At 40.5% G+C, this 23,493-nt stretch overlaps 1 protein-coding gene across 3 annotated transcripts in view; it reads left to right on the forward strand.

The window, feature by feature from the left end:
* Positions 1–1,762: 1,762 nt before the first annotated feature.
* camsap1b (calmodulin regulated spectrin-associated protein 1b) overlaps positions 1,763–23,493 on the forward strand; it is a 98,330-nt gene continuing 76,599 nt past the window's right edge. For 2 of the 3 annotated variants that reach the window (XM_041193131.1, XM_041193132.1), the window contains exon 1: positions 1,763–2,362. In XM_041193131.1, coding sequence (XP_041049065.1) covers positions 2,191–2,362 — 172 coding nt within the window. In that variant the 5' untranslated portion in view covers positions 1,763–2,190. Of the gene's footprint in view, positions 2,363–18,021; positions 18,101–23,493 lie in introns of those variants that run through there. The other variant, XM_041193133.1, reaches the window with a different exon arrangement.

The raw sequence follows: 23,493 nt of genomic DNA on the forward strand, positions 1-23,493 counted from the left end.
GCCGAATTCAACAACAAGGCACAAGATAGTGTCCAGTTCTGGCTGGGCCATGTATAGGCTGTCTGTGGACACGATAAGAAGAACCAGCTGCCATGGTGGGATTTGAACATTAGACTGGTCCTCTGGATTTCTAGTCCAGTGACATTACCACTACACAACCATCTCTCCTTAAAATTTTCTGCTTTAATGAAGGGAGAGACGCAATATTTTAAGCAGAAAATTCCCAAATGGTGAGTTTTTGGTCATGGTCGACATAGGAGATGAAAGAAATCCTGTAGAAGCCACAAAAATCGAATGTTAAAATAAAGTAAATGCAACTTTTGTAGAACACCAGCAAGATAACTGGTGTTATCATAACATAACTTAGTTTCAATAGTTTTAACCCATGGGACCAGTGAGGAATAAATGAACAAAAAAACCCACAAAATTTGCTCTGAGAAAAATCACCATGGCTACAAGCTTATAAAAATAAAAGTTTTAAAAGCTGAAACCAGTAGGTTTAAAAGCTGAAACCGGTAGACCTTCAGAAGAAGAGCAACATTATTTCCAGAATTACCTGGAAAAACTCAGCAGGTCTGGCAGCATCGGCGGAGAAGAAAAGAGTTGACGTTTCGAGTCCTCATGACCCTTCGACAGAACTTGAGTTCGAGTCCAGGAAAGAGCTGAAATATAAGCTGGTTTAAGGTGTGTGTGTGGGGGGCGGAGAGATAGAGAGACAGAGAGGTGGAGGGGGTTGGTGTGGTTGTAGCGACAAACAAGCAGTGATAGAAGCAGAATATCAAAAGATGTCAACAACAATAGTACAATAGAACACATAGGTGTTAAAGATAAAGTTGGTGATATTATCTAAACGAATGTGCTAATTAAGAATGGATGGTAGGGCACTCAAGGTATAGCTCTAGTGGGTAGCTCTACCCACTAGAGCTATACCTTGAGTGCCCTACCATCCATTCTTAATTAGCACATTCGTTTAGATAATATCACCAACTTTATCTTTAACACCTATGTGTTCTATTGTACTATTGTTGTTGACATCTTTTGATATTCTGCTTCTATCACTGCTTGTTTGTCGCTACAACCACACCAACCCCCTCCACCTCTCTGTCTCTCTATCTCTCCGCCCCCCACACACACACCTTAAACCAGCTTATATTTCAGCTCTTTCCTGGACTCGAACTCAAGTTCTGTCGAAGGGTCATGAGGACTCGAAACGTCAACTCTTTTCTTCTCCGCCGATGCTGCCAGACCTGCTGAGTTTTTCCAGGTAATTCTGTTTTTGTTTTGGATTTCCAGCATCCGCAGTTTTTTTGTTTTTACAACATTATTTCCCCTCACCTCTTCCCCGATTTGAATTTCCCTCCACACCTGTCGCTGAGTGACTGTTTCCTTGGTGACGGCGCGCGAGCGCAGTGGGCGGGGCCAGGTCGGTTCTTGAGCGTGCGCAGCGGGTGGGGAAGGTGATCGGGTCTGCCGGCAGTAGAAGCGAGCCGGGCATCCGACGCGTGCGCCGTAGAGAGGAGGCGGGGCTACCGACGCATGCGCAGTATAAGGGAGCCTGGTTTTTGTGTGGCGGGGATCCTGACGCGCGTACGCCGTAGAGAAGAGGCGGGGCTACTGACGCGTGCACAGTACAAGTGAGTTTGGGGGGGACCTGACGTGCACCGCCGTAGAGAGGAGTCGGGCGTCTGACGCGTGCGCAGTGTAGGATTGATTGGGGGGGAGGGGCTTTTCCAACGGCTGCGGTGGTGCCGCCTGTCAGTGATAAGCGAGCAGCAGTCGGTGGCGGCGGCGGGGAGGGGAAGGAGGAGGTTGCCCAGAAAAGGCAGCCGGCAGCCAGCTTCCGCAGCATCGGCTGAGCCATCATGACACCCTTTTCTCTAAAAAGATTGCTGGCTGACTGACGGCGGTGCTGCGGACCTTCCCCGTGGGCCAAGCCGGCCATTTTATTGTGTTGTGAGGTAAACTCCCATTCATTGGAGCGTCGGGGACTGTAGGCCGCGCCTGAGGGAGGCGGCCGCCGAGCTCAATTAATGCAGCCTTTGAACAGACTGGACTGAACAGACAAGGCGGAGGAGGGAAAAATATCCTCCGTGGGAAGCAGATCGCCCGTGAATGCTCGTTTATTTTCTCGGGAAATTCGACTATTTTTAAATAATAAAAAAAAATACATATATATATATATATTTGGAGATGGTGGATGTGGATTTCAGTGGCTGCGGTGCATCTGGAGATGGCAGCAGTAGCAGAAAGATGCTGGAGCTGTCTGACTGCGCTGAGATTGTACCTCTGGAGCTGTACGATTCATCCAGGGCCAAGATTGCCGCCAATCTGGCGTGGATCTTTTCCAAAGCCTATGGAATAGGTAAATGGAATTTTTCTAAACCTTCATGACTTCGATATGTGCACATTGTAAGAAAAATGCATAACGTTGGGTCTTGAGAAATATATCCAGCACTCTGCTTAATTACGGACAAAAGATTTGCAGAGGGGGTGGGGGAAGCAGGTTCGTGGGTTGGCCAAGAAATTATTTTTTTTTGTGTGTCCTTACATTTGCAATGAAGGACTAAAATATGCAACTGACTGCTCTTGGACAAATGTTTATTTTTAAAAAGAACGCACGATGCTAAGGATATTTCAAACCTGCAGAAGGTATGAATGGATCCCTCCCGGCATTATATAACACAACACTAAAATTTAAGGATTGGTTTCAGGGCTGTAGAGTTCATATGAATTGCTCCTTAGATTTTTGAATTAAGAGGAACTGTTGATTTGGAACATTTAACGGTAGTGCTTGGCAATTTTGCCAGTAGAATTCATTTCTACAGTAATCAGACTCCCTTACAACGCATGTTTTTTATGCCCCCTGTTCCATATTGATGCGGTTCGAGATCATATTTGGTCAAATAGGTGCATTTTTAAAGGAAAGTGTTCAGCGTTTAGAAAGATGTGAAACATTGGTAAGCAAAGGCAGATACCAACTTCTTCAGTTTGGACGTGATGAATGTCATAGAGTCACGGTCACAGAGGTCTACAGCACAGAAAAAGGCCTTTTGGCCCATTGAGTCTGCGCCGGTCAAACAAGTACCTAACTATTCTAATCCCATTTTCCAGCACTAGGCCCATAGCTTTGTATGCCATGGCATCACAAGTGCACATCCAAATACTTCTTAAATGCTATGAGGGTTTCTGCCTCTACCATCTTTCAGGCAGTGAGTTCCAGATTCCCACCACCAACTGGGTGAAAAAAATTCTTCCTCAAATCCTCTCTAAACCTCCTGCTCCATATCTTAAATCTCTGCTTCCTGGTTATTGATCCCTCCACCAAGGGGAAAAGTTCCTTCCTGTTTATCCTATCTATGCCCAGCATAATTTTATACACCTCAATCATGCCCCCCCTCAACCTCCTCTGCTCCAGGGAAAATAACCCCAGTCTATCCAATCTCTCCAATGGTTGAAAAAGTGAAATATTTAGATGATTTATAGCATTAGGAGTAGGGAAATGTAGAACAAATGAGGTGGTAGGACTGACTTTTTCACATGGGAAAACATGCAAATATAAATCCAAAACTAGATTTTTAAGCAGGGAAAGAATGACTATGGTAGTGTTGTGATTATGGTACTGGACTCGCAAGCCTAGAGATTATAGTTCACATTCCATCATGGTGAGTTGCGTGGAATTTACAACAGAAACATTCAGCCAACTGGTCTGTTTATACTCTGTACAAGCTGCTGGAAAATCAAGATCCAGTGAGCTTTTGCCCCTCTGCTCTACAGAAGGTTTCTGTCTTACCATAGCTCACTTTGTCTAACCCAATCAGCATATCCTCCTATTCTTTTCCCCCTCGGAACTTGTCTAACATCCCCTTAAATACAGCGCTACAATTCGCCTCAGCAACAGCTTACATTTAATGCAAGGTGCTTCACAGAAGTGTTGTCAAAAGTCACCATCAGATGTTAGGGAAGTTGAGGTGGGTTTTAGAGTGTATCATAAAGGAAGAAAGAAGGATAATGAGGGAATTCCAGAGCCTTGGCCCAGGTAATGATGGAGCACTTTTAAAATTGAGGATGAGCAGGAGGCCAGAATTGGAGAAGTGCAGAGATCTTGGAGGGTTGTAAGGCTGGAGAGATTACAAAAACAGGGAGAGACAAGGCACTTGAAAAAGATGGAAATTTTATAATCGAGGAGTTGCTTTATCAGGAGCAAATGTAGGCCAGTGAACATGGGGTCTTGGCTGGATGTAACTTGATGTGGACAGCAGAGTCTGAAGTCTTCTAAAGCAGTCCTTCAGGGATGAGGGTGACTTGCTTCCTCTCTGCCCCCCCCCCCCCCCCCCCCATAGCCCTTGACTTTCTTGTCTATCCTTAGCCTTGAGTACATTCAATAACCCAACTTCCACCGTTTTCTGGGGAAGAGAATTCCACAGATGAGCAACCCTCTGAGAAAAAAAAAGTTCTTCCCATCTCATCGCCGTCTTAAAAAGGAGACCTGTTATTCTTAAACAGTATCACCTAGTTCTAGTCCCCCCCCAACAAGTGGAAATGTCCTCACAGTATCCACTCTGTCAAGTCCCCTTAGGATCTTATATGTTTCAATAAGATCACCTGTCGTTCTTCTAAATTCCAATGGGTATAGGGCCAATCTGTTCAATCTTTCTTCATAGGATATGCCTCTTCATCCCAGGAATGAGTCAAGTGAACCTTCTCTGAACTGCTTCTAATGCAGTTATATCCTTTTTCAAATAAGGGGACCAAAGCTGTACACAGTACTCCAGGAATAAAAACAGAAAATGCTGGAGGAACTCAGCAGTTCTGACAGCATCTGTGGCGAGAGAAACAGAGTTAACGTTTCGAGTCTGTATGACCCTTCTTCACAGTATCTATCTCTATCTAAAATATATATATATATATAACATACATACATGTAAGAATGACACGCCTTGCCCAATGGAGCTGTTTTGAGTGATTAGCACTGGGCATGTTGGCTTGGGAGAGAATGCTGCTGTTGGATCACCTTATGTCACCGTACTTGGAAGATCTTGTGAAGACATCGCTGGTGGTGCTTCTCCAGTGCTTTGATATGCCCGCTGTAGGTTGTCCAAGACTCTGAAACATATAGAAGAACTGCTGCCTGAGTAAACCATGACCTAATGTTGACCAAACATGTCTTTTTCTTTTTGAATCTGTGCTAGCTAGATTTTTTTTCTATTTTTGGTTTCTAGATGTTATTCTATTATTTTTTAGTAAATTTTCAATGTCCTTCCAACCACAAATGTCACATTTATTGATGTATAGCTTCCTGGACTTGTTCGATCTCTCCTTTTTAATTTAGGAATAATATTCACTATCTGCCCATCCACTGACACACTTCTGCTATCCTATGTACAAATGTGGAAGTTATGAAATGGAATTCAATAAGTCTGGTAGTTTGTGGACTGGCAACCGGGGAAAAAATGCCTGCAAAGCTGCCAATTCGTTGTTAAAATCCAACTGTTTTGTTAATGTCCTTCTGGGATGGAAACCGGCGACGCATTGCTATGTGATTTCAGTCCCACACTGAAACTGTTAATGCCTTCAGGATAATTAGGGTGGATAATAATTACTGCCTTTGCCAGTGTCACCCACTTTCCCAAGAACAAATTAAAATCGACCATTCCTGGATTCCTCAAAAACCTGATGGAGTTGCTGCAGTATTGGCATTTTACTTGAGAAAAGGGCCATTAATTCATTAATGTGAATGTTTTGGACTTACACAGGAGAAGTTAACTTATTACAGCACTTTTATTCACTTGAAGAATTCCACTATAGCACTGCATTTATTTAAATAATTCTTGCTAGTGGTAGGTTTTGAAAGATCTATGAACCAACTTGGTGCAAGTTTAAAATTTCTACTTCCGCACCAGAAATGTCAATTCCTCCAGGCTACTCTCTACAGTATTTAATACAAGGTAATCTGGGTGTAAGCAATACCTGCTGGGCTATGTTTTTCAAAACTGTTGCCTTTTGTATTGTCAACAAACATTTTAGCAAAGCAAAACAACCATTTCTAAGTACTCTGGATAGAAAAATAAATATACCAACTGAAATGATAAAGTATGGAAATGTGAAATATAAGAAAAATATTATCCAAATCGTTGTTTCAACCTTTGCTTCCTTAATACCACTCACTGGACCGAGCATTGTGTCTGAGAGGATAATGATTAACCACTGGACCTTCATTAATACTGCAGCCTTGAAAGCTTGAAGGCAGTGCTGGCTTTTCCCTAGTGGAACTCCTTCTGTCTTGTCTTTTTATTTTCTTCCCCCTTCCTTGCTTGGCTAAGCATCTTGCTGTGACTCAGTTGCTTTACCTGACAATATGTTTGAAACTGGCAGTCTATTGGGCAAAATTGAAGTGGAAATGAGCTTGAGATTTGAGTCTGTTTCTCCTATGCTATTCTGCTGGCATTAACGCACGCCATTATTGCTACAATTTTTTTTGTTCCAGTTGTTTCCCTTCACTGCTGAAAATGTTGTCTCCAGTTATTCAACCTTGGCAGGATATTCCATCCAAGCCTGACACGAGTCTTGTTAGTACATAGACTTTCCAGCAGGGATGTCACAGAATGACTGACTGTTTTATCCCCTTCCTAGGTCACGATCAGTTAGCCAATTATTAACACTTCTACAGCCACCCTCCTTGAGATCGGTAATGGCCTAGATCTAATGTAATAGATTATGAGATGAATTTTAAATGATTTAATATTCATTAATGTGATGTAGATTTATTTTGTGCAATGGAACACTGGAATCTTTTAATGTTAAATCTATTCTGGATAAACCATTGACTTACACTGTTTTGCAAACATCGCTGTTTTAATGATTGAAGGATCTTTGATCATTTTCACCTTGTTGCAGATTATAAACAATGATCTGAACAATCTAAAACTTAATGTGAGGAATTTATGTTTTAAAGTAGGCTTTCAAAAAGTGAATCTTTAAAAAAAAAACCCTATGTGTCAGCTGTGGCTCAAAGGGTAGCACATTTGCCTCTGAGTCAGAAGGTACAGGGTTAAGTCCTATGCAAAAGACTTGAGCGGATAATCCAGGCTGAATTTCCATTGCAGTACTATGGAATACTGTCTTCCAAATGAGACATTGTACTGAGGCCCCATCATCGCTCTCAGGCGGATGCTGAAGATCCCATGACAATATTTTGAAAAAGTGCAGGTGAAATCTCCTTGGTGTCCTGACCAACGTTGATCCCCCAACCATGTAAACAAATAGATTATCTGGTCAATATTACATTTTCGACTGTGATAACCTAATGTGCTCTAATTGGCTGCTGCATTTCCTACATTAGATACACTTTGAATACTTAATTGGCTGTAAAGTGCTTTGGGATGTCCTGAGTTTGTAAAAGGCACTATATAAAAGCAAGTATTTTGCTATTTGTAATATTGTCAGAAATGTCCATCAAGGAATGTTAAATTTTCTGTTCTGTGCCAACTTGTCTAGAGTAGGAGAGGAAATGAGAAGAATATAAAGAGGGAACTTGCATTTATATAGTGCCTTTTACAGCCTCAGACCATGTATCAGTTGTTCTTTGCAAACCAGGGCAAACACAGAAATTTATTTGATTTTTAAAAAAAAGGTTAAATCTGTTCTTTTGATTTAGTATTTTTTAAATTCATTCATGGGATGTAGGCATCGTTGGCTAGATAAGCATTTATTGCCCATCCCTAATTGCCCTTGAGAAGGTGATGGTGAGCTGCCTTCTTGAAGTGCTACAGTCCATGTGGTGTAGGCACACCCACAGTGCTTTTAGGGAGGGAGTTCCAGGATTTTGAACCAGCGGCAGTAAAGGAACGGCGATATATTTCCAAGTCAGGATGGTGAGTTGCTTGGAGGGGAACTTCCAGTTGATGGTGTTTCCATCTGCCTGCTGCCCTTGTCCTTCTGGATGGTAGTGGTTGTGGGTTTGTAAGGTGCTATCTATGGAGCCTTGGCGAGTTCCTTCAGTGCATCTTCAGTGCGTCGGTGGTGGAAGGAGTGAATGTTTGTGGATGTGGTGCCAATCAAGTGGGCTGCTTTGCCATGGATGGTGTCAAGCTTCTTGAGTGTTGTTGGAGCTGCACTCATCCAGGCAAGTGGGGAGTATTCCACTGCCTTGTAGATGGTGGACAGGCTTTGGGGAGTCAGGAAGTGAGTTACTCGCCACAGGATTCCTAGCGTCTGACCTGATCTTGTAGCCACAGTATTTGTATGACTAGTGTTTCAGTATTGGTCTGTTTTCCAACTTACAAAGTACCTTCAGCTTTTTAAACAAGTTTCTGATTGGTTTTTACATGTGGAAATTACTAGGTTTTGCATAGCTTTTGTCAACAGTTGTCTTGTATGCAATAATCTGCCCCCATATCTTTTTCATCACAAAGGCATCCTTCTCCCACCATAATATTGTCTGCCTCAGCCCATAACACTGTTAAAACTCTCCTGTATGCCTTTGTGACTTCCAGACTCTGCCTTCCCATCCTCCACCTAATAAACTTCAGCTGACCCAAAGCACAGCTGCTTATATCTTATCATTACAGAGTGGAGGAGTTGAAGAGTACTAGAGTGTTGGAAACAAATGTACACTTGATTTGGATATGGTCAATTGCTTAAGTATTTTTCTTTTTATTTAGAGGTGTGGTGAGTGGCAAGTTAGAAATAATTAGACGAATGACTCTGGCTGTTTACGTCACTGAATTTATGATGATGACAATATGAAATTAAATCTGGTTCTTCATTTGACTCTTCATTTGATTTGTGAATATAACTGCACTAATGTAATTTTGTTTAAAATGGATTATGCTGTATCTGTTGAGAGAAGCAAGATGATAGTAGTGGTAGGAGAATTCAGTGATCCTGCCGCAGTTCATTGGTAGATTTTAGTACACTAGATGCCAGTACCCACTGTACCAGTTGACTTTGTGTCAATATCAGTTGTAATTCTCCAGTGCCCAGGTCAAATGGAGACCCTTATAACTTGGGAATTATTAATGTAACATAACACTTAACGATATTAAATATTATATATGCTGGCTACATTTTTATATTAAGTTATCAGGAACCGTTATAATCTTTATATCTTGTCAAATATAAAGCCAACAGCAAATGTTTCTACTGGTATCAGGCAACTAACATACAGTTTAAAAATCTGCTTGTACATCCTACCTGCATAGCGTTAGGTCTAACAGCTGAATCTCCTTCATTTCCTGTGAAGCGTTTTGAATATGTTTAGAGAATGTTTAGAAATACCTCCTCCAGTATTTTCAGTTTTAAAAATGTACACTGGAGCAATTTCAGTAAAGTTATAAACATACTCCATTGCCATGTGTTGAAATTATCTTTAGTTTTGTAGTATTAACTTATACGGTTTAAATGTAACGCATGTTCAGTTTTCAATATATTAAAAGATACACCCCTAACAATTGAGGTTAAGAAGTTGTACAGTAACAAAAACTTTCATTTACATATTGTGTTTAATGTAGAAAAATGCCCCAAGGCGCTTCAGAGGCTTAACCCTGACAACAGTGCACCTTAGGCAAAAAGAGGCAAGGGTCATTCAAAGATTGGTCATAATCGTGGATTTTAAGGTGGGTCTTTTGAATAGAGGGCATTGGAGAGGCAGAAGGGCTTGAGGAGGGAATTCTAATGTGCAGGGAATAGGCAGTTGAAGGCATGGCCACCAATGAGGATAAGCAAAATCTAAGCTTGTTCTGAATGGAGAGTGGGGAGGGCCGGACCGGTCTCCTTGTGTAAGCTCACTTTTTCAGCAACCACTGTGATGAAGTCAGAGTAAGGCACGTAACAACTGGAGAAAAATCTAAGCTATGCTTTATCTGATAAATTCATGCCAGAATTCCAAACTTTGAAAATGAAAGACTGCAAAGCTTCACACTGAATGGTGATAGATGTTTGCTAAGCAAATATACTCGTGAAGTACATTAACTTTTATTGTGTGCAAGGCGTTTTCCATGAAAATTAGTGCAAGTGTCTAAAATCATCTCGGCCACACCTATGGCTTGTCAGCAATATCTGTTGCACCACACTGGAAGGAGTTGTACAGTATCAGTCCATTTTCTAGTGGATATTGGCTTACAGTGCAAAGTTGATCCTAATATGACATCAATTGTTAAAGGATGATTAATGGGGGAGTGGGAAAAATGTTATGTTGCAGCCATGGGAGGCACTCTTCTGAGGTTAGGTTGAGGCACATTGTCTTAAATATTAAAATCAGGATGAAAGAAAGCGAGTTTTTCCTGTAGTTTTAAAAATTATGTTTCCCCTCCTTTTCTCTCAACGCTGTAGCTCTAAGATCAGTAACGACGACTACCGTCACCTTGACTGGGTTTATTTGCTAACATCCAAACTATATATTAAATCAAGATCTTCTTAGTCTGTGCAACTCAGTTGCTGAATCTTGAAGGTATTTCGATGACAACAGCTGTTTTCTCAATTGCTGCAAGTTTCAGATGCTTGAAATAATTTTGCACTCACCATTGTTTTGAGTGACTCGTGAGTGATTAAAAGGAACTGAAGTCTGTTTGCCAAAGTTTTGCTGCTTGAATCATAAACTATGCACACAACTTATAGTATCAATTGCTCCTACCCAAGTGCATGCTATTGCATCTACTTATATTAAAATATATTTAGACACCTTTTATATGTGCATACATGTATGTATAATATATAGATATATTTCAGGCAGTTCACCACTTCTGTGGAAGTATAAGGGAATATTTGGCTGTCTGTGAGTGAACTTTTAGACCTGTTAACACTATTACCTTTTATCTTCTGTTATGATAAAAGGAGACTTTCAAGTGTCTTTTAGAATTCATTTGGATTGCTAAGGTTTAGCAGCATGGTTTGGGGGCTGGTGTGTTGGCCAACCTTTTGTTCCTTATGAGCACTTTTCACTAGAAATAAGAAAATAATGAAAGTAGTAATAAAACCACCGATGTACAGTAGTTAATATGTATTCATGTTCTCCTGGTGTGGAAATTGAAAATAGACTTGGCAGCTTTCAACTTTTCAATTTTGTGCCTTGTATTTGAATAGATTATGTAATAGAATGGGCATGAAAAGCTCATTTAAAGTTTGACAACTTTTAAAATTCTAAAATGGCAACTGCACATTGGAAGAATACACCACATTATTTACAAATGTCAATATTCACATCCAATATTGAAATACTGTTATAGGCAGCAGGTGACTTGCCCGTATGGTAATTCATTTTTGAGGGACCAATCATTTGACTGCAAGGTTAGTATAGAACATTAGGAATAGCTAATTATAATATTTGTATTGAAAATTACAGCCTTTAAGACTTGTTTTGTTTATATATTGTTAGCTGCCACATAATTATGACACAAAGAAAAACTGCACATATCTTCCAGATTTTGCTGAGCTGTGTCCCTATCATTTATTCTGTGTGCATTTTTGGCATGTACCATTGACATTTGCCCACTGGCATTGTTTAGTTCCAACACCCTATCATTTTGATAGTACTGCTACTTTTGAGGTTTACTGTGTTTGGAAATACTTTGTAACAAGTCTTGTGTAAGATTTATTGTAATGTGTATATGTTGTGGAGTTACAAATTATTGTGACTTTGTTTATGTCCTTCCAATAAAAATAGAAAATGTTCTGAACTTGTCTGGTGAAATTTTCCTGTCTTGATAAATGTCCATTGCTAAAATTCCAAGTAGTTGTCAATGCAATGCAATGGAAGTAAACAGCAGTTGGACAATATGATATTAGGAACCTGTGGCACTGCCAAGTTGTAGCAGGATTCAAGATTTACCTACATTCTTCCATCCAATCAGTTCTGTTACAGATGTGCCTGTATGGAATGGTGTTGGACAGAGGATAGGTGGTTCCCTGAAGGCAGAGGTAAGATAGAATCAATGGTTGTCTGTGCTATTTTGGATGTGTCCGAGTGGCCAGAGCTTTGGAGAAATATTTGTTTAAAAACCTCTGAGCTGACATAGAAATCACAATGTGGAAGCAGGCTGGTCGGCCAACCCGTGTTGCTGTTCGTTCACTACACAAGCAATAGTGTTAATCTCAAGTCTGACCTGTTCCCACAGCCCCCTTCCTTCAATCACCTACCTAACCTATTCTTAACTGTTGACACAATCTTTGCTTCAATTACCATTTTTGCTAGTGGATTCCACAACTGCATACTCTTTTAAAAGAATTCTTCCACTTTGAGCTGAACCTCTTATTTTTAAGATATCCGAGTTCTCTCATTCTTGACCCTCAACAGCTGAAATCTGTCTGTTTCTAGCTGCACTCTGATTTGTTTCATAAATGTAAACTTTTTGCTAAAACCTTATCCACTTGAGGCAATATTTTTCATGTCTTGGTGAACTTGGCTCCGATCCCATCAGCCTCAAATCCTTGTGTTGTTCCACATCACAAAGCCTTCCATCATATATTTTTATATTTATTCATTGATACAATCACATTGCATTTGTCATTGAATTCCATGTGCTAATTGTTTGCCTGCTTTACCTTGCAGTGTCCTCTGGCCCTCAAATCATTTACTTTACCTTCTATTTTAGTATTTTTGCAAATTTAGACACTACTCCTACTTGCCCTATTTACAAATCACTGATGTACACATGAACAGGATCAGTACCAAAACAGATTCTGTAGGTATCCAATATCCACTTGCAGTCATTCTGAGAAAGCTGTCCTTTTACTCTGTTCCTCCCATCTTGCCAGTTTTTAGTTACATTTACTATGCTTTTGGTTTCGTACTCAGTTATTTCCAGAAGTGTCCACTGTTTAAACAGGCCATGCTTACTGCATTGCCCCCATTCACCATATCTGTCACCACCTCAAAGAGCTGTATCAGATTTGTAAAGTGTGATCATCTTTTCTGAAATCTGTTGGTTGCTTCTAATTATTATCTCATTGCCTAGATATTTAGCAATTGTATCTTTAATTAAGGATTCAAAAATGTTTCTACTAAGAATGCTCACTGCCCTATAATTAACTAGGTCAGCTCTGTCTTCCTTTTTGAAAATGGGTGTAACATTGGTTGTTCTCCAGTGCTCTGGCATTCACTTAATAAAACCTTCAAATATCATTACTAGGTTCACTGCTATTTCTTTCACCATATCTCTTAGGATGTGTGCTGTCAAATCTCAGCATTTTGTCCTCCTGCAGTTTAAATAACTTTTCTCTCACTTCTATTCAATTCAGGATTTATATCCTCCCCAATATCCTTTTTCGTAAATGCTGTTGCAAAGCACATGTTAAATTGGTGGCTCCCAAACCATCAGTCATGACCCCCGTTGGGCTGTGGGCCGGTCATTTGGGGTCTTGAGCTCGGAGGCAGCAGTGGTGACTGTTGAGTGGAGACTCTGACAGGGATGTTAAATTTTTTTCCCCAGACAGTTCACCTATGGGACAACTTTTCACAGCTTTGGTCATTCTTTCAGTGTCCTGATTGGCTGTTACTGCAGCACTCCAATTGGTTAATTGGGGACTTCCTCGGACACATTTGTAACAGAGGAGATACTTTGCACTGTGATGAATACCAGGACAGTCCTGGGATCAGTGCTGAGGCGCTATTACATATGCGCACACAATTCTTAGCTCCAAGGTCCTATCAGAGTCTTCAAACCAATTGTGGACAAAACTATTTGCCCCCACTTAACAACTGTTCCCCCTCGCTCAGCTCTTGTTCTTCACTCTTCGCAATATATTTTGAGATTCTTCCTCCCATTCCTAATCTGCCGCCTTAATAGCTTTTCTACATGCACATATTTGAAATTAAATGTTTTTGTTGTTTTGATAAATACGTATTCCTTATTTCCATTGTGTAATTTTATTATTTTATTCTTTGTTCCAAAAAAGTACAATGAATAATGTACAACAACATACATTTATACAATGCAAAGTAACTGTGATGAGTCAAACTCGGGTGACACAAAATTCCAGTTATATCAAAATTGTCAACCATTCCCCATAGCAAATCCCATAGAACGATGCCTGTGATAAGTGGAAATAGTGCATTGGTAACTCCAGATTAGTTGTACTTGTCTGAGCTACAGACAACTGCCCTGCACACACCGACATCGCTGGCCTCAAGCATCTAGCTGATAACATGGCCAAGCTGCACCCTGTGGATCAAGGGGTGATTAGGGACCTGAAAACCCATTGAGAAGAAGCAAGAGTTGAATCCACTTGCTCTAAAGGCCATGTTCATGATGAAGATGGCATGGAAGATGGTGGTGGAAACCACAATTGCCAACTGCTTCCATCATGCTGGGTTTAAACAGGTTACGACTGCGCAAGACGTCAAGAATGAGGTGGAGCAGGGTGAAGCCAGCCAATCAACCCAATGATGAGGTACTTTTCACTTGCTTGCAGGAAGCCAGCGACAGCAGAGACAACTATGGAAACTTACATGGAGGTGGACGATGCCGTATACCATACAACGGAACTGACCTGGTGCAGTTGTAGCTGCAGTACATTCTTCAATTGAGAAGCTGGATGACCCTGAAGAGTCCGATGAATGCCCGTCTGCTCGTCCACCTGTTTCCCTAGCTGATGCTGCAAAGGCCGCTATGCTTCAGGATCTTGCAATGTAGCATGAAAACACCGAAAACTTGTTTGACTGCATTGATGACATGGTGGACTGTATCACGCACATCCGATAAGCAGAGAAAGATTATGGATCTTTTCCGGAGTTATCTCATGATATTTTCCAATGTAAAGATTTTTCCCTTTACAAGGTCGGGCCATTATAAGGTGTGAACAAATTGAATAAAGACCTTTTCACACATTTCCTGCTTTACTGCGTTTTCATTTGGTATTTGAATCTGTTGTTTTTGACATTGACCATGAAGGCATATCGGGTTACATGGAGAGGCATACATGTGGAATGGGGCCTCCTCAGCTGTCACAAAGCTCTGCTTAACACAAATTTTGGAGTGTGCCCTCTGGAATTCAACTCATCAGGATTTTACTGTACCTTTAACATAGCAAAGGACTCGAAGGTAATTCACAGATTGACGTCAGATCTGAGCTTGAGGGAAATTAGAAAATCATGGTTAAAGAGTGTTTTTATTGCTGTGGAGTAATTTGAGGAGATTTTTTGATTAGAATGACAAAAATAAGTTTAGCGTGTCTTGTGTGGCTTTTTCTAATGACGTGGACATTTCCTTAAGATTCGAGTTTACTGCTTCCAGTTTAGACTTGAGCCAAAACAGGCCATATTGTATTGTGCGTACTAACATTCCTTTTTATGGAAACTTCAGAAACTTGCAGAATAAATTTGGAACACTTTAAAACTGAGGGAAGAGGACTAGCTAATTTTAACATGATCTAACGCTGCAACTAAAGATTTAGTAATTGAGTAATTAAAAAGTAGATTTACAGAGCTGGTGATGCATACTATAGTAGGATTTATTTAGTAGCACCATTTTTAAAAAATGAATCTAAAAAATTATCTTTGTGAATTAAATTACAAATATGTTGCATCCCCAATTTCCTATGGAGATAAGATTTTACTTTAATAAGAGGACACTATTGGATGCTGTTGTTTCAAGGAAGCTGTGATTTTTAAACTAATTTTGATTATTTTAATTTCTTATCTTCAACTTCAAAATAAAACTGTGGAGGAAAACGTTGGAACATCAGTTACTTTTTGTAAGAGGAGAGACTGTTCTTGCAAAAACAAAACTAGATATTTAAAATGCCACGTTAATTGTGTGTAATATGGAAATGAGTTTGATCCATGCTAATATTATAGTTTTGAATTATTAAATAGACTTAGAAGAATTTGTCGATGCATGCGCTTTTTCCTAATTTTAGCCAAAATTGTTTAGTTCCACAGAACACATAGGTAAATTAAAGCCTATGTGACAGTAGTCACATTCCCACTGATTTTTTTTTGATAAGCTTGCACAGAATGTCAAAATAAATCAAGTCCAAGTGATGGCAGTCACAGCCTGAATTGCCTTGCAGCTAATAAGAGACACAGTTACGTAGGAAACAGCCAAAAAAAACCTACGTTTTTATTTTGTTGACATATTATCATGGTAATATAGTTAGCAAGGCAATTATTATTTGTTTTTGCCAAAGTCAATCCTGTTTGCACAGGGAGTTAAATGTTGCTGCAGAAATTTTGTCTCTGAACTATTTATTGATTCGTATCTGTTTGCCAGAATATGAATAATTGATTGATTTTCTGAAATTCAACTGCAGTAATGCTGCCTGAACTGTTTGGGCCTAACTAGTTGTCCTGTTAACAAAAGAATCCCACAATGGGGAAAATAAACATCAATATTCAGAGTAGCTCTGATTTGACAGCTTTTGAATTTACAGCTTGTTAAGACAATACAGTTTTAAAATTCTTGCTACCAAGTGTGAGATTTCAAAATAAGACCAGAGCAATTTAAGGATTTGCTGGATTTTATAAGAAAATTAATGGCATTGCTGATATAACCTATTGCAGCCCAATGTCACTTTGACAAAATACTAGAATTTAGGGCCTCAACTATTCACTGTATTAATGACTTGGATGATGGGATAAAAAGCGACATATCTGAATTTGCTAATGAGGCAAAGATAGGTGGCATTGTAAGCCATGTTGATGGAAGCATAAAATTACAAAGATATGCTAATAGATTAAGTGAATGGGCAAAACTGCGGCAAATTGGTTTTGATACTGGGAAATGTGTGGTTATCCGCTTTGGACCTAACATGATAGAACAAAGCATTTTTAAAATGGCGAAAAACTGGAAGAATGGAGGTTTGAAGAAACTTCAGTGTCCCGATTCATCATTAAAATTTGATGAGCAGGCGCAGAAAATAATCAAAAAGGCTAATGGAATGCTGGCCTTTATATCTAGAGGATTAGAATACAAGGGGATAGAATTCCTACTACAGCAATACAAAGCCCTGGTTAAATCACACCTGGAGTGCTGTGAGCAGCTCTGTACACCACATCTTAGAATACATATATTTGACTTGAGAAAATGCAGTGGAGATTTACCAGAATGGTATTTGGACACCGAAGGTTAAATTACGAGGAAAGGTTAAATTGCTGTTGTGTTCCCTGGAACGTGGAAGGTTAAAGGGTGATTTGATCAAAGTTTTCAAGATATTAAAGGGAACAGATAGGGTAGATAGAGGAACTATTTCCATTATTTAGGAATTCTAGGACAAGGGGGTATAGTCTTAAAAATTGGTGCTAGACCTTTCAGGAGTAAAGTTAAACATTTCCATATGCAGAGGTTGGTAGAAGTTTGAACTCATCAGCAAATAGCAAATGATGCTGGATCAATTAATTTAAAATCTGAGATTGATAGATTTTTACTAACCAGGGATGCTAAGAAATATAGGGTTGGATCACAAATCAGCCATGATCTCATTGAATGGCAGAACAGGCTTGAGGGCCTAATTGGCTTACTCCTGTTCATATGTTAACAAAGTACCAGACAAGATATTTGGAATAAAAATAAAATGTTGCAGATACTGGATATCTGAAATAAAAACAAAAATCGCTGGGAGCACTCAGCAGGTTAGGCTGTGTCTATGAAGAGTGCAGGTTCCCAGCATTTCCTGAAGTGTTTAGAAACGAACAAATGACTTCAGCTAAAGAACTGTATAGCAACATAGGAATATAATCTCATTTTAGAGAACTGCGTATGTGGATACAGATTGTGTTTGTGGAAATTGTGAATAATCTGCACTAGTGTGTATAATCTACTGTTGACCCAGAGGCATGTGTCACCAATTTGGGATCTTGGTTTTGCACTGTCAAAACCTGCTTTTGGTTAATAGCAACAATGTCCTAAAAGTTAATTGGTGCCGGTTCAGATTTAATTGTTGTAATGGGCTCTCAAATTGGGCTTTACAATTCAAGGTATATTTCCTGGGAAGGCCTATTTTTCTGCCATTAAAGAGATTATAACTCTTAAAGGGATGGAAAAGAGGAAAGCCTACTTCAACGTACTTCAAAATTCTGGTCAAGTTCTCCAAAATCTACAGAACAATACGCAGAACTTGGAACCAGGCCGTATGACCGAACCCTGCTATGTTGCCTTCTACTCTTCACGTGAGCAAATAGTTCTATTCATGTTTACCCACCCTGTTTTGAAATACCTTTAATTCCTTTTCCTTTGTCCACCTATTCCTGCAGTTATAGCCTTCTGCACATCCCCAATTTTAACTACTGCTTCAGTTGCCTAGGCCCTAAGTTCTGGAATTCCCTCCCAAAACCGCTCTGCCTCTCTCTCCTCCTTTTAAGATACTCGTTAAGATCTATTTCTCTGACCAGGCTTTTAGCCATTTTCCTGAATATCTCCTTATGTGACTTCGTGTCTAATTTTGTGAATGCTCAGGTGAAGTGCTTTGGAATGTTTTTACTCTGTTAAAGGTGCTATATAAATACAGGTTGTTGATATCCAGTCTAAACTTGCATGTTAACTTGGTTTCTGCTTCTACTATTATTTATTATTGAAAATGGCATTTATTACCCTTTCCTGAGGGCATTTAGAGCCAGTCATGTAGTGTGGGATTGCAGTCACGTCAGTGAAACTAGGTTGACTGGTTCTTTTAAAAACAAAAAAACTGCGGATGCTGGAAATCCAAAACAAAAACAGAATTACCTGGAAAAACTCAGCAGGTCTGGCAGCATCGGCGGAGAAGAAAAGAGTTGACGTTTCGAGTCCTCATGACCCTTCGACAAAATTTGAGTTCGAGTCCAAGAAAGAGTTGAAATATAAGCTGGTTTAAGGTGTGTGGGGGGGCGGAGAGAGAGAGAGAGAGAAGTGGAGGGGGTTGGTGTGGTTGTAGGGACAAACAAGCAGTGATAGAAGCAGATCATCAAAAGATGTCACCAACAACAGAACAAAAGAACACCTAGGTGTTAAAGTTGGTGATATTATCTAAACGAATGTGCTAATTAAGAATGGATGGTAGGGCACTCAAGGTATAGCTCTAGTGGGGGTGGGGAGAGCATAAAAGATTTAAAAATATTTAAAAATAATGGAAATAGGTGGGAAAAGAAAAATCTATATAATTTATTGGAAAAAAACAAAAGGAAGGGGGAAACAGAAAGGGGGTGGGGATGGAGGAGGGAGCTCAAGACCTAAAGTTGTTGAATTCAATATTCAGTCCGGAAGGCTGTAAAGTGCCTAGTCGGAAGATGAGGTGTTGTTCCTCCAGTTTGCGTTGGGCTTCACTGGAACAATGCAGCAAGCCAAGGACAGACATGTGGGCAAGAGAGCAGGGTGGAGTGTTAAAATGGCAAGCGACAGGAAGGTTTGGGTCATCCTTGCGGACAGACCGCAGGTGTTCTGCAAAGCAGTCGCCCAGTTTACGTTTGGCCTCTCCAATGTAGAGGAGACCACATTGGGAGCAACGAATGCAGTAGACTAAGTTGGGGGAAATGCAAGTGAAACGCTGCTTCACTTGAAAGGAGTGTTTGGGCCCTTGGACGGTGAGGAGAGAGGAAGTGAAGGGGCAGGTGTTACATCTTTTGCGTGGGCATGGGGTGGTGCCATAGGAGGGGGTTGAGGAGTAGGGGTGATGGAGGAGTGGACCAGGGTGTCCCAGAGGGAGCGATCCCTACGGAATGCCGACAGTGGGAGTGAAGGGAAGATGTGTTTGGTGGTGGCATCATGCTGGAGTTGGCGGAAATGGCGGAGGATGATCCTTTGAATGTGGAGGCTGGTGGGGTGATAAGTGAGGACAAGGGGGACCCTATCATGTTTCTGGGAGGGAGGAGAAGGCGTGAGGGCGGATGCGCGGGAGATGGGCCGGACACGGTTGAGGGCCCTGCTCTCTTGCCCACATGTCTGTCCTTGGCTTGCTGCATTGTTCCAGTGAAGCCCAACACAAACTGGAGGAACAACACCTCATCTTCCGACTAGGCACTTTACAGCCTTCCGGACTGAATATTGAATTCAACAACTTTAGGTCTTGAGCTCCCTCCTCCATCCCCACCCCCTTTCTGTTTCCCCTTTCCTTTTGTTTTTTTCCAATAAATTATATAGATTTTTCTTTTCCCACCTATTTCCATTATTTTTAAATATTTTTAAATCTTTTATGCTCTCCCCACCCCCACTAGAGCTATACCTTGAGTGCCCTACCATCCATTCTTAATTAGCACATTCGTTTAGATAATATCACCAACTTTAACACCTATGTGTTCTTTTGTTCTGTTGTTGGTGACATCTTTTGATGATCTGCTTCTATCACTGCTTGTTTGTCCCTACAACCACACCAACCCCCTCCACTTCTCTCTCTCTCTCTCTCCCCCCCCCCCCCCCCACACACACACACACACACACACACACACACACACACACACACACACACACACACACACACATACACACACCTTAAACCAGCTTATATTTCAACTCTTTCTTGGACTCGAACTCAAGTTCTGTCGAAGGGTCATGAGGACTCAAAACGTCAACTCTTTTCTTCTCCGCCAATGCTGCCAGACCTGCTGAGTTTTTCCAGGTAATTCTGTTTTTGACTGGTTCTTTTCCCTGTTTGACATTGGCAAGCCATTTTAGTTTATACGACTCAAAGGATGCTTCCATCATCGTCTTTTGCTGCTAGCCAGCAAGGTGCCAGATTTATTGAATTCAGCGTCATGACTTGCCACATTTGGATTTTAACCCTGATTTGCTAGTTTCATGACATAAACCGTAAGCCACCTTCAATACCTGCTAACCACCAGGCTGTTGTAGTCCATATTACATGGTTAACAACTTCATGCCCTTTGCTGCACCCTAGCAAGCTAGGAGCTGCTCATAGACAATAAATATGACCCTCTGAGTCAACACTGCTCATGTGCCTAGCACAGATTTTTAAAATATGATCTTTTGTTCTTGTTGTCTGCCTGTCCCAAAATAACGCATGTCGGCGGGGACGGGTGGGGGGGGGGCTAAAGGGAACAGTTCAATTACCAAAACTTGGTTTCACAACCATATTTCCTTCCTCAGCGACTGTCTCCGCCTCCGACTCCAGGTGGACTCCAACTTCTCTAGCTCTGAAGAAGTGTCATATGGACTTGAAATGTTAACTCTGTTTCTCTCTCCACAGATGCTGTCAGACCTCCTGAGTTTTTCCAGCATTTTGTGTTTTTATTTCAGATTTCCAGCATCCGCGGTATTTTGCTTTTATCATGAATGTGGGGCCGTTTTGATGGACTAGCTGATTTTTGTATAGACACAATTTGAGAAAATTGTGGTATTTGGTGATACAATCTTTAGTTTCCCAGATGAGTATTATGTAACTACTTAAGAGAGAACAGCAGCTTCCTGAAGAAATTGGATGGCTTCAGTTGTAGTGTGTATTTTTAGCTGTTACTGAATTTGTTGGTTTGTTGAACTGCAGAGTTGAGTTCAAGTCTTTTATATTTTATGTAGCCCATTTTGCTTTACAGCTTTTAGTGTGTAGGAGTTATTTTGAAGAGTGCAAGGGAGCAGTATGTAGATTTCACCAGTACTAGCTTAATGCATTTTGGAATTCCGCTAATACAAGAGACCCTTTATTTGAGGAACCCCTTTGCTTAGCCACATGAGCCTGTTCTGATTTAACTCTGTAATCTTGAAAAGGTGGTTTGAACTATGTAGAGCTTGCTAGAATGAGAAAGAATACACCAGCTGCCTGGATACAGAATTACTGGGAAAGGGGGACGGTAGTGACACATGGACAGTAAAAAAGGTGTACTTCTGTCAACCATTTACTAAGATTGTGATTGTGTCCTGTCTGAGGATGGGAATGCTTAGTGAAAGAGTTTAGTGGTGTTTGCCTGAATATAAACATGAACCCCTACCTAATGACGCTGAGCAAAAGCAACTGAATCAGTAAAGTGGAGTAGAATAAAGTAGGCAGTGCAATACTAAAACTATTGAAAATTGCAAATTAAATCACATTATAATCTAGAGGCATAGTATATAAAGCAAAATGATGATGCTAAACCTATACTGATCATAGCGGGAACACTGAGGAGTATGAAAGTGAATTCCTGAAAGCTGTGCCACATCTTGGTTGAGTCCTAAGAAAAGTGAAGGAACCTTCAAAATCCCATAATGTGTAGGGGGAACTCTTGGGTGGAAATAAAAATAGAACAGGGAGTGTCCTGCTGAGATTTTCAGTCTCAATGTGTGTTTACATAATATAGTGTTAAGTTAATACTTGCTTTGTTTAGTTCTTGTACAGAAGTTTTGTTTATTTCTCAAGATTTTACATATTAATTTATTTTGGGTAATAACTGAGAATTGGAATTTCTTCTCAAAAGTTAAGGGTCTCCCTTGATCATAACAGTAGCAATTGTGACTAGAATGTGCAGGGAGACCAACTCTTATGAAATAGAATAAAGGACACATTTTCTGGGGGGAGGGGTTGTTTCTGGTGACCATGTGGGGCAGGGTGGGTGCCTAGCAGTTGTAGTGCGCATGTTCCCAAACAAGAGAGGCAAAGGCAAGAGGAAACTCTGGTGCTCAATCTCCCACAGACTGCCCTAGAAATAGGGGACAAAAGGCTTTCAGTCAAGATAAGGGAAAATACGTTAAAATACGGGACAGTTCGTCACCTTGTAATGTGTAATTCTCTGTCAGATACCATTGAAGCAGAAGCCATGAATTAGTTTAATGGGATGAAAAAGAGGAATATTAAAAATACTGTGAGTGAACAGGAGATTCAGAGTCCATTACATGATTCATGCTGAGAAAAATATGAGCACGCAGTTATTGTCTACATGGAAAAAAACTGCGGATGCTGGAAATCCAAAACAAAAATACCTGGAAAAACTCAGCAGGTCTGACAGCATCTGTGGAGAGGAATACAGTTAACATTTCGAGTCTGAATGACTCTTCAACAGAACTAAGGATAAATAGAAAAGAGGTGAAATATAAGCTGGTTTAAGGTGGGGGGTGTGGGGGGGTGTTGGGACAGGTAGAGCTGGATAGAGGGCCAGTGATAGGTGGAGATTGCCAAAAGATGTCATAGACAAAAGGACAAAGAGGTGTTGATATAAGCTAAGATATGTGCTAATGGTGACTTTAAGGGTAGAAAACAGGACGAACAAGGTACAGATAGTCCTGGCAGCATCGGCGGAGAAAAGAGTTGACGTTTCGAGTCCTCATGACCCTTCGACAGAAGGGTCATGAGGACTCGAAACGTCAACTCTTTTCTTCTCCGCCGATGCTGCCAGACCTGCTGAGTTTTTCCAGGTAATTCTGTTTTTGTTTTTGTTTTGGATTTCCAGCATCCGCAGTTTTTTTTGTTTTTTTTTTTACAGAGTCCTAGTGGGGGTGGGGTGGGGGGAAGGGATCGAAATAGGCTAAAAGGTAGAGATAAAACAATGGATGGAAATACATTTAAAAATAATGAAAACAGGTGGGAAAAGAAAAATATATATAAATATATTTCACCTCTTTTCCATTTTTCCTTAGTTCTGATGAAGAGTCACTCGGACTCAAAACA

Source organism: Carcharodon carcharias, chromosome 8, assembly GCF_017639515.1.
Source record: "Carcharodon carcharias isolate sCarCar2 chromosome 8, sCarCar2.pri, whole genome shotgun sequence".
Lineage (NCBI taxonomy): Eukaryota > Metazoa > Chordata > Chondrichthyes > Lamniformes > Lamnidae > Carcharodon > Carcharodon carcharias.